Source organism: Heterocephalus glaber, unplaced genomic scaffold, assembly GCF_053883595.1.
Source record: "Heterocephalus glaber isolate CG9 unplaced genomic scaffold, H.glaber_assembly_v1.0 deba00001442, whole genome shotgun sequence".
In the NCBI taxonomy this organism is placed as follows: Eukaryota; Metazoa; Chordata; class Mammalia; order Rodentia; family Bathyergidae; genus Heterocephalus; species Heterocephalus glaber.
Genome location: NW_028258296.1, coordinates 38,232,511 through 38,245,034, shown reverse-complemented (window position 1 = coordinate 38,245,034; position 12,524 = coordinate 38,232,511). Strand labels below are relative to the sequence as shown.

The following is a 12,524-nucleotide window of genomic DNA, read 5'->3' as shown; positions in this document are numbered from 1 at the left end:
GACTTGAATTGCCTTCTGATATGGCTCTTCAGTAATATTTTGTTGAGTATTCAGATTAAATTTTGAATGCTGTTTAGTCAAATATTTCTGCATTTTCTGACCAATTTTTGCCTTTCTGTCTGAAAATTTTTGAAGTAAAAAAAGGCTTTCTTTTTTTTCTTGGAGAGTTATAATTATATCTCAGGTAATTGAGCATCCTAGTTAGACCTTAGTAGCGTTATCTGTACTGATACTCAGCATAATTATCAAATTATCAGATGTCATTGTTATTTCCTGACATGGCTGATGTCATTCAGTGTGCTATTATTTTCAATTTGTTGAAATGATTAGACCTTGTAAGCAACCTTCTATTTTTGTGTGGAATTCATTAAATTCTTGTCATCTGAAAATAATTATATGATACTTATACTTTCAAATACTTACAAAAGAAAATAAAGATGTTTTGAGGCTAAATGATTTCTATGTTTTCAACTTTTCTATCATCACATTTTTGGAGTCTGATCTTAGGAGTGTACCATTTCTTTAGGAAGAACTGGGACCCAGCTTCTCCCTCGGGGACTTGACATTGGCACGCTCTCCTTTCCTGTTGTTCCTTGGGATGTTGACCTCCGCGTGAGAGCAGCTCATAGAGGAACAGTTGTACTAGCTTTAAAGTAGTTTCCATATGTTGTCTTTTCATAGGAACCTACATCGCACAATTGCTTGGGAGACAAGTATATATTTGTGAAACATAAATGAGCTTTCTTTGATTTTAGAAAAATGAACATTAATTGCCTGAACACTAATAAGATGAAAAATTTGACTCAGATCATGGTTTGTTTCTCTGTAGGGTCTCATGGGTCCTCCAGGTCTACAAGGACCCTCTGGACCCCCTGGTGACCCTGGTGATAGGGTAAGTGAAGCGGCATATCATTATAAAAGCGTGCAACATGGATTAAAGTAATTCAAATTTATTCTACAATTTTAGCAAGTTATCATTTATGTGGGTGAACAGTGGGGTGAGAATTCTATAAATTGATCATGTGCAACATTTAACTTTTATACCACAATTTAAAAGTGAGGCTAAAGAATGTTTAGCTATTATAATTAGTAAGTCAATTTTATTTTCAACTTCAGTATCTCGACGAACCTATTACATTAGATTCAATTCTTCAAAGTTGTATTCCAGAGATATTATCTAGACATTCCCATAGGTATTTAGTTGAATAATGTTAGAATAAGTTAATGAACCTGCATTCTACTGTGAAGATGAAATTCTGGGTTACATGATGCAATAGATCATTTGTGTAAAGTCTCTCTAAACTGTCTTTGTAAAATGTCTGTCCATTTTTTTCCCTCATCCTTAAGTAGTCAATGAAAGTATTTTTCCCTTTTAAAAATAGTGAATCAGAGGTCCGGGGATGTAGCTCAGTGGCACCGCACCTGCCCTGAAAATGCATGGTCCTGAGTTCAATCCCTGGTACCAAAAAAGAAAAAGTGTATCAGAGATTACATTTAATTTCACTTTTTATATTTTTCCATTTAAATAAGGCCTGATATTTTATTTTAGATTTAAGCTGTGAAGATTTAAAAATGTTACAGAAATTCTGGTTTTGCAAGAGTTATTTAAATTTTGAGGATTTAAGTGGCATAGTAGACAATTGTTCATTTTGTTATGTAGTTTGCCTAGTCTTTTATATCTAGTTTGATAAAGGTATTTATATTTTTATCAGTCATTTTAGTTAATTGTTTTTATTTTAAAATTCTAACCTTTTTTCAAAATACCATTTTAGATTGTATAATTTATTGATCATAAAACCATATTTCTTGTTATAAATTAATATCTACATTGTACTCCAAAAATATAGACATATATAATCTAACACATTTAGAAATGATTTTATTAAAATTATTCTTATCATAATAACTTGTTAGAATTTAGAATAATGATTTCTTTAAAGAAGCTGTTATTTAAACTTTGAAAGTTTTTTAAAGTTTGTAGAGAACCCATTGAAATAAAATAATTTAAAATAAAGTATAATCTTGGAATTCTATACTCAATGTAACTGTTCAGAGAGTTAAGTTTTTAGAAGAAATTAACATTTGGAAATTATTGCTGCATATTTTTATAATTAGGTACATTATTTGATTTATATCCCTTACATATAGTTATTGATTAACTAGTATTTATTACCTTCTCTGCTAAGTATGATTTAGCTGGGTAGAATTAAGTCTGCTTTTATTGAAAGTTTTTGGCATATACCTTGCATCTAAGGTTCACTTTCTTGTACATAGATGCACATATATTTAATATTTTCTATAATCACCTGTATATCTTGTCCTAGCAGAATTCCTAGTCACATGTAAACCTCTTTTATATTTTTTTCACTGTCTTTTTAAAGTTAGCATATGTTTGTGATACATAGTGAATATATTCATCCTGGATAATTAGTAATATGCATATTAGATCTTAAACTTGTAAATGTGCCCACATATATGTATGTATGTTTTTATATCAATTAGAATTCAAAATAAATTAGTGATTATGACTAAATTTAACCTGTTAATTTAACATGTTGAGATTAGTAATTATCCACGTTAAAAAGTATCTATTTTGATGATATTTAAAGTACCTAGGACATACACTTAAAATAGCATCTATTTAATAAATTAATTAAATACTTTAAGTATCTAATAGAGAATACATAAATAAATCTTAAATTCATTAATTTAATTTTAAACAGATCTCTTACCATTTACTCAAATCTTGTTTTTTCTTGTATAAAGCAAACTCTGTTCACTTGTATTCCTCACACTGTTTCACATCTGAACATACAGGAACTCTTCATGATATGCAATTCATGGCTGTAATTAAACTAAGTGGAATTCACATCTTAATTTGATTATACACTAATAAGCAAACTATTAAAATCCTCCAAAACTAGTGCACAGAATTTCAGCCCTTTCTAGGTATATTTAGGTATACTTTATAGATATACTTAGCAAAAAGAGATTGACCAATCTGGAGAGTGAAATAGAAAATTAGTTAATATAGATTTATGTTACTGTACACTATCCTACTTCCAATAAATTTTATTATTTATTGATTTTGATTATTTCATTTATTTTCGTAGGGCCCTCCAGGACGTCCTGGTTTACCAGGGGCTGATGGTCTACCTGGCCCTCCTGGTACCATGTTAATGTTACCAGTAGGTAATTTTTTTTTAAGGTTAAGATGATTTCATATTTGTTATCATGTTTCTGAAAAATACTGTTTACAGAGCACCATTCTATGAGTAGAGACACATGAAATGATGCAGTCCTTGGAAATTAAGGAAGATTTACTAAACAAAATCTGGTAAAAATCAACACAAAGATTTTCATTATTTGATTACACTTTTGCCAATGAAGTTTTTATCAATGTTATTAATCATGTGTTTTTTCCTTGGTTTTATCATTAACATACATTTCATATACTATTTACCATAATTTTAGTATGCTATTTGGCAAAATACAGACTTTGGTTGAAACTTTTTAAAGAAGAGATATCTAATATGTCATTATTCATTTCTCAAAATTAGAGTCATGGCAACAAAAAATTAATTTAAAGTTGAAATGTGATAAAATTTCAAAAAATAATTTCTTAGAGTGAAACATTGACTCACATGGTATATTGAGTTAAACTTTAGAAATGTATGGTGGAATAATAAGGTAGATTGATTTTGTAGCATAATTGCTCAAGAAAGGGCAAACAAAATAAATATATCTTTGGGAAATTTTCTCTGTGTTCATGGAGATCTCAAAAATTTTGGTCAACAAAATAGAGATAAGTCTATGACCACCACTGAAATTAATACATTTGGAATTTTTACAAATGAAAGAATGAAGTGGGTAACACATATGCAGATAGAGTTTTGTCCAGAGATTTATTCCAGAAATAATAGACTATAAGTTGGAAAATGTTTTCTAAGTACCTTTACAAATAGTGAGAAGTTGAAAGAGAATTAAGAAAATAATCTAGGTCCTAAGACATATTATGGAGCTACTTTTGACTTTTATAAAATGCCACCATTTTAGGCAAGTGCTATTTATCTAGTAATTAAGGCACCTAATAAACATATTTGAAAAAGGATAGTTTTGAGCTTCTTTATGTGATCTCTTCCCAGTTTCGTTATGGTGGGGATGGTTCTAAAGGACCAACTGTCTCTGCTCAGGAAGCACAGGCTCAGGCCATACTGCAGCAGGCTCGGGTAAGAGAGCAAAACATGCATTCCTGAACCTGATTGTGTGTGTGTGTGTGTGTGTGTGAGTATGTGTCAGTGTGTGTGTGTGTGTATTGTATATGGAATATAGATGGAACAAATGCTAAAATTGTATTTAGTTTTACAGTATTGATAATCAACTGAATATTAAGTAACTGACCCTTGTAGTAATTCTATATATAATTCAGGCTGTTTCCCACTTATAGCACCCAAAATTTGTATGTTTTTCTGACGAGTGGTACTTACATCCCTTATCTTGCACATGTTTTTTTCTCTGAGAGGTGTCAGTCTTTGTCTGATAGATATAATTAAGAGAATAAAGTTTGAAAGAACAAGTTCAACTTAACATCTTGATTATTTAAAATATCATAATCTAGAAAGTTAAGATTCTTGAAACTTATTATGTATAAAAAGGGCCGGTCAGTCTGTAATTTCAGTTAAAATCTTTATCGCCTAAAATATTTTTATAAAATCCATTCAGTGTTGATAGATATTCAGTTTAAAATCTGTTCTCAATTTAAAGCATTAACAATTTTTAGATTGATAAAATAGTTAATCTCATTTATATTTTTATCTGTCTTCATTGCAATTAAAATATACATGAAACAATAAAAAAAGAAGAACCAAGAAGGAATCAGAAAGCACGTATTTTTTTTCATAGTAATTTTTAAAGAAAGGAACAACATGCCGGGGATCTAGCTCAGTGACTCTTCGCCTTCCTGGCAAGCGCAAGGTCCTGAGTTTGATCCCCGGTACAAAAAAAAAAGGAACAACAGGATTTATGGTTGGTATGGATGTGGTTACCCACTTACTAATTAATATAAGACCCTTCTGTCATAATTTTTATTTATTATCATAAATATATAATGTGCAAAATATCTGAAAACATAAGTAAAAGCTGTAATTTACTTTCAATATTTATGTGTTTCCTAATCAACTAATTTGAAAAAATATTATTCATGACTACATAATATTTAAATAAAATAAAAATGTATAACATAATTTAGAAAATATTTAATAATTGATTTATGATTCCTATGGTTTAGCTTATAAATTGTATCATTTTGAAAAAATGTAAGATGATTATTTGAATGTAAATATTTTGAGGCTGATGAATTCCTCATTAATCCTCTTAACCTGTTTGAAAAATTGATTTGAAAAATTGGTGGCAAGCATTATAATTCAAATTTTTCAGATATTTAATCTCAAGGATTAAGAAGTATATTGTCAAAAAATCTCATGGTGAGTTAGAAGTGGAAATTTGGAGATCCTATTGTTTTCATCCCATGCACTATTCCAATATGATTTTGCATTTTTTCCATCACAGTATTATTTTGGTATGTTAGGATAAACTTAAATATTAATCTTTTGGATTCACTAATACTCAAAAATATCACACCATACTAATATAACATCTATCAGATTTTTAACTATTACGGTCAACATATTGTAGCTTTTTGAGTATGCTAATTACACCTGTCTAATATTCAGTGTGACAGAACTGCACACAATCAGTCCATTTTTCCAGATTATGCAAAGTTATTATTATGAAGTATTAAATTTGAGATTTAGTGAAAAAGTATATTATCATAATGCTTTCTGTCCAATTTATGCTTTGTGCACCCAGACTCTCATTATTGTATTTTTTCCTAAAGTAATGTTAGAAAAATTTTACTTAAAGTACCTCAAACTGTTCACTTTTAAGAATATTTTCAATGAGAATTGTGTTTGAACATTTAAGCAGAAAAGGTTATACATTATTCTGAAGAACATATCAGAATAGAAAATTATCAGATGTTAGATTTGTTCTAAATCTATTTTACCTTTTATTATTGATTAAATCCTAACAATATATGGTATAGATTCTCTATGTTTTAAAGTTTAAAAAGTGTCCTGTAATTACTTAGGTCTTTTGTCAACCTGGCAACTTGCCTTTCTTCAGTAACCTGGTACTGTTTCTAGCATGTTGCTATAATAGTTGTGTTGATTGTGTGCTGTATAAGCGAGTGGTGCAGATGGCCATTCCATTTCAAAATGCTCTCCCAGGAGAACTTTCTTGAACTGGATGTATTTCTTATTTTCTAGATTGCTCTGAGAGGCCCACCTGGCCCAATGGGTCTGACTGGAAGACCAGGTCCTGTGGTAGGTTGTTTCATCCAAAAACATAACATATGTTAAAATATTCTTACTAGTAGTCCCTTGCACCTTCTCTCAAGTCCTATTGATATCTGAGGTCAATGAAAATATTGTTCCTATAACTATTCATGCTTGACATTGCTTCCATTGAGAATCACTTTCAATTCAATTTTTTAAATCTATTTTGATAAAAAGGTTTTAGTTGAAGTTCATTATGTGAAGTATATAAAATAAAAATATAATTCACTCATATATGCAACTATTATTTTCTCAAATTATGTAATTTTTTGGCTTAGATTCAGTTAATAACATGCAATTTTCATTACATTTTTGAGATTTAATTTTAATTTTGGGATTAATTTTTAATTTTAAGATTAATTGTATATTAAGTAATTTTTCACAGATGTCTTGTATAAATGTCTCATTTAAAACTCTTGGTAGCAAACAAGATAATTGGTTTAAACTGAAGGTTGCCTCAAAATTCCATGAATTACTTTAGATAATAGAGAAATTATTTTCATATTTTAGACTCTTAGAAAATAACAATGTGATTTCTTTTTCTTCATAAGCATGCTAATAAACTAAAATATTTCAAATATGTTTTTCTAAAATATTTTCAGTTATTTTGAAATGTACTAAACTTCAGCAATGAAGCATTTTATAAACAACACAATACTTTTCAGATCAAGTTCTCTCAAAAAAGAACCAGTGTTTTCACTGATTTTAGAATTTATGAGAAAAATGTCTACTTTAAGAATTTGTTTTTTATTATAAAAATTATTTCTTCTATGCATTAGTATAATATCATATGCTTCCAGTATGCTTTCTCTCCCCCGACCCCCTGGAAATTGAACCCCGGACCTTGCTCCTGCCAGGCAGGCACAGTGCCACTGAGCTACATCCCTGGCCCTCAATATGCTTTCTTGAAGTAAAACTATTTATGGAATATATTAGTCTGAAAGTTAAAAATCTTATCTGTGTTCTTAGTTGACATTTATTAGCAAATTTTTTTAACTGAAATTAGAATCAAATACTTAGCCTTCTAATTAATTTATTTTATTGATTCCATGAAAATGATACATAGTTTTCCTCATGTTTTATGCAAGAGTTATGTGGCTTTCCATAAATTTATATTCCCCTCAATTCAATCTTGAAATGTCATTAATATTTTATGTATGTTGAAGTGTTATATATTCCGCAACAGGCACTCATGTGTAATATATGAGAATTCAAGTTATAGACATTTGAAAAATTATCATATTTATTTTGAATATTTTTATTGTTCTGCTTTTCAAAATACAATAAGGATTATGGAAGATTTTATGTAATTTAACAAAGGAAGAAACAAAAGTTAATTTGTCAGTGACTCAAATTTACATACTTGAGGAAAATATGTTAGTGTTTTCCAAACTTTGGTGCAGCTGAATTATCTGGGTATTTTATTAAATATAAAAATTCCAACATACTTAAACTTGGGACACTAATGGTGAAGTTTTAGAGTTGGAATTGCTGAATTGTATTTTTAATGAGTAGCCCAGTTTATTTTTATAGCCATACTTTCTTGGAAAATTCTGTCATATGCTCTGATTTACAGTCTAGAACCTCTCACACAGTATTATCCAACCAAATGTCATTATTTAATCATCTTGACAAATGCAAGCAAGTGGATACGTAGAGGGTGTGGGTAGTGATGAACAGAACCAATGGAAACTTGTTACATTAGCAGTTCTTGGCCAATCATTGAGGCTCAGCCATTTTTAATCATTATATATTGGCAAAGTGAAAACATTGACAACATTGTGGACATTCTTAATGTTGTAGCAAACATTCATTCACTTTATCTACTTATCTCTTATGGAAAGTTTTAGCTTACTTAAAGATTAAAAAATATATATGAAAATTTAAATTCAATTTAAACTCATTTAAATTTCACCATTTTCTATTATGCTTTGTTCAAAAATATTGTTATTAATCTTTCAAATATCTAGTAATTATGTAACTACAAAAATAGTTCATGCATTAGAGTTTAGAAAAAAATGTACATCAGATTTTAACATAAATATGGACAGTTTTTCAATGAAAAACTAATTTATAGAGATGTTGTTATTCAATTTTTCATGCAAAAATGGATATACTGTAAAATATACAGAAAACATTGAGAATGTGTTTCCCTATTCTATCAGTCAATTATTACGTGACAATTTTTAGAATAAGTGTTTTGGCAAGTAAAATACAATCTATTGACTACCTAGTGCTTATATACAAAGGATATAATACAGTCAATTACAAATTAACTTCTATTATTGTAGTCAATATAGTAATTAATAATTTGATTTAATGTTGAACTACAGATTTTCTTTTGCAAAAATTAAGCTGCAAATATTCTTAATCTGAACCTTGAAAGTCGTCATTATTTTCATTTTTAAGATTAGAAAATTTATACTACTTGATCTTTCATTTCCTGAGTCAAGTTAGTAGTTATTTTACTTTGGAACCACCAGGAGGCTCTGGAGAGCTAGTATTTTCTGATCTAGTATAATTTTAATCACTGTACTTTTATACAACATTCAATTTAACAGAATATATATTGATTTAAGTAAATCAGGAACTTCTTAAACACACAGAGTATACTTGTTCAGCATGAATTTAACTATAATCACCATATTCATTTTTAATGTGCTAAAGCATTTAGGGACCGTAAGTGGCCGAATACAAATTTTTAAAGCTCACAACTCCTTTATTGTGCAATTTAATACTTTTTCCTATTTAACATGAGAAGTTTTCATTGCAGTTTTTGAATTATGTAAATATTTGTAAGAAGTTTTTGTTATAATGAGTTCTCATGAGCAAAACAATCTGCGAAAAATATTTTGACGTTATTTCAGTAGTTATGATAAAAATAATATCTATTGTTGCCATTTCATAACTTTTGAGTTCCACATCTGAAAATACATGAATATAAAAGCAGTGATATTTTACCAAATCTGTTTTGTATAAATTGATTCAATGCATGTATAACTTTGAAAGTGTTTTTGTTCCAGGACTGTGAAACTGTGTTGCTCTAGTACCCAACACAGTGTAGTGGTACTCCTTTGCATCAGCATAAGTATTCTGATAGTACTCACATTAAAGAAAATTTTAATGTGATTCATGAGGTTGGCTTTTGGATAGATATTAGTGAAATATAAACCTTTAAATGCAGTTCACATGCTGAAATACATCAGTATGCTGAGAAGAGGTGCACTTCTAGAAAAAGACTTGAAATGCCTACTATATTAATTAATGGAATCGTACTAATTTGATTAAGCATGTTTACAATGTTTATTTCAAGTGAAAATATGACAAAAGCACTTTGGGAATTTCTGAATTAAGTGACTGATTTAGGCCTTCAATTTTTCTGTACAGGGAGGACCTGGGTCATCTGGGGCCAAAGGTGAGAGTGGTGATCCTGGTCCTCAGGTAAAAAAAAAATGTTATTTTCACTTATTTTATTATTATCCTTATTTTATCTATTAGTACAATTGAACTATCTACTATCTCCAGTATGTTACTTAAAGCTTACATTACCTCTTCTTTTAATTTTTAAATTTTTTAATTAACTAAATGTCTCCAAGAGTCATTTCTGGAAGCAAGTATTACCCTATAATACTAAAGCCAGAAAAGAATCCAAGCAAAAGAGAGAACTACAGGCCAATCTCTCTAATGAATATAGATGTAAAATCCTCAGTAAGATACTGGCAAACAGAATGCAGCAGATCATCAAGAAGATTACACACCATGACCAAGTAGGATTCATCTCAGGGATTCAGGGATGGTTCAGCATATGCAAATAAATAAATGTACTATACCATATCAACAGAGCCAAAGACAAAATTCATGTGATCCTTTCAATAGATACAGAGAAAACATTTGACAAAGTCCAACACCCATTCATCATAAAAACTCTACAGAGAATTGGAATAGATGTTTTTTTTTCTAAATCTGTAAAAGCCATCTATGATAAACCAACAGTCAACATCATAGTGAATGGTCAAAAACTGAAAGCTTCTTTTGTAAAATCAGAAACAAGACAAAGATGTCCACTATCACCACTCCTATTCAGTATAGTCCTAGAAACATTAGCCAGAGCAATTAGACAAGAGAAAGAAATAAAAGGTATAAAGGTAGGAAAGAAAGAAATTTAATTATCATTATTTACAGATAATACTCTTCATAGAAGATCTCATAAACACCAGCAAAAGACTTCTAGATTTAATAACCAAATTCAGTAGCATAGCTGGATACAAGATCAACACTCAGAAATCAATAGCATTCCTGTACACAAATAACAAATTCACTGAGGGAGAAATTAGGGAAACCACATCTTTCACAAAAGCATTGAAAAAAATAAGATATGTAGGAATCAGTCTAACAAAGGAAGTAAAAGATTTTTACATTGAAAACTACAGTACTCTGAAAAAGGATATCTAAGAGGATATCACAAAATGGAAAGATATCCCTTGCTCTTGGGTAGGAAGAACCAGAATAGTGGAAATGGCCGTATTTCCAAAATTGTTACACAGATTTAATGCAATCATTATCAAAACACCAATAGCATACCTCACAGAATTAGGGAAAACAATCCCAAAATTCATTTGGAACAAGAATAGACCTAGAATAGCAAAGGGAAAGCAACAAGGGCAAGGCAGGGAGCATCATAATCACTGATTTGAAATTATACAACAAAGCTACTGTGATTAAAACAGGATAGTACTGGCAAAAAAAAAAAAAAAACCAAACCAAAACCAAAACAAAACAAAAACCCCTGAGGATCAATGGAACAGATGAGAAGATGCAAAAACAATTCCAAACACACTCAGTCACCTTATCTTTGATAATGGGGCTAAACATCTTCACTGGAAGAAAGATAGCCTCTTTAATAAATGAAGCTGGAAAAACTGGCTTTCCACATGCCAAAGACTAAAATTACATCACCTCTTTTAGTTGAAAAGTCCAGAGTGACTACTTGAGTCTCAGTAACTTTGTTAATTTCACAATATTTAAATTGTGGCTGGAAACAGACTTGAAAATAATACCTATGGTATATTCTCCATCAACTTTTTATTTGTTGGAATTCTATGCAAATTATATATTATATAACTTTTTTTTAAATTTTAAAGCTTTATGAGAGTAGCTTTTTAACATATCCTGATGCCTCTGAGATTCAACACACTTGAGTGCATCAACATTGCATGCCTTTAGTTGCTAATCAGTATTCCATTGTGTGGATGCAACATAGTTTATTTTAAAATGAGAAAAAAATCCAAACAAAACTGATAAAAGATATTTGGTTGACTCAAAAATGACAGCCTTCTTATTCATGTTTGTTAACATTTGCCATAAAAAGATGGAAAATATTTGTAGCTTAACTGAGAATTGTGTGAAAATATTAAAACACACTACATGTACTTCTAGGAATTTATTCATCTGTAGTTTGTAAATTTTTTAAATCAAACTCTTCCCTTTACAAAACATATGAATTTGAAAATACACTATAGCAGTGTTTGTAGATTTTGCATTTTTCTTTGATTGCCTAAAGCCAAAGACAGAGATGTGCTATCAGAGGAAAGATCATTTATTATTGCTACTTGCCTTCCATCTGTGTCCAGGCTATAGTATTTCCACGGCAACATTTTTTTTTTTAAAAACTATATTCTTTACCTCTAATTGCTACATAATCTTACCTTTGTATTTTAGTATGAATATGTTACAGTGATAGAAAAAATTATTTGTAATTTCAAATGTGGATCTCATTTTTTACCACATTCATGATATACATATTATTTAAATCAATGTTAAGAAAGAATAGATATAAAGGTCTATATTATATTTGTGCTGCAACTAGATTTGGTCAGTTATAAGATTTATGTATAGATAATATATAGATGGATAGAGATGGAGATATAACATTGCATTGTACTGCTACTAAATACAATGAGTACGTTGAGTCTTTTTAATGTTTAATCTGGTTTGGCATAGTACTGGTAAATAGTGGTCCTCCTGCATTTTATGTATGGGTATATGGTTGATGAAATACCAATATGTACCAGATACTACAGTAAGTTGAAACATATTTGGTTGTAAACTTTAGCAGTTTACAATCTAATA

At 29.6% G+C, this 12,524-nt stretch overlaps 1 protein-coding gene across 7 annotated transcripts in view; it reads left to right on the top strand.

Moving 5' to 3' along the window:
* Col11a1 (collagen type XI alpha 1 chain) overlaps window positions 1-12,524 on the top strand; it is a 702,155-nt gene that overhangs the window by 581,060 nt on the left and 108,571 nt on the right. For all 7 annotated transcript variants that reach the window (XM_021247828.2, XM_004869152.4, XM_021247827.2 and 4 more), the window contains 5 exons: window positions 830-892; window positions 3,114-3,188; window positions 4,146-4,229; window positions 6,327-6,383; window positions 9,783-9,836. In XM_021247828.2, the coding sequence (XP_021103487.1) occupies window positions 830-892; window positions 3,114-3,188; window positions 4,146-4,229; window positions 6,327-6,383; window positions 9,783-9,836 (333 nt within the window). The remainder of the gene's footprint in view (window positions 1-829; window positions 893-3,113; window positions 3,189-4,145; window positions 4,230-6,326; window positions 6,384-9,782; window positions 9,837-12,524) is intronic.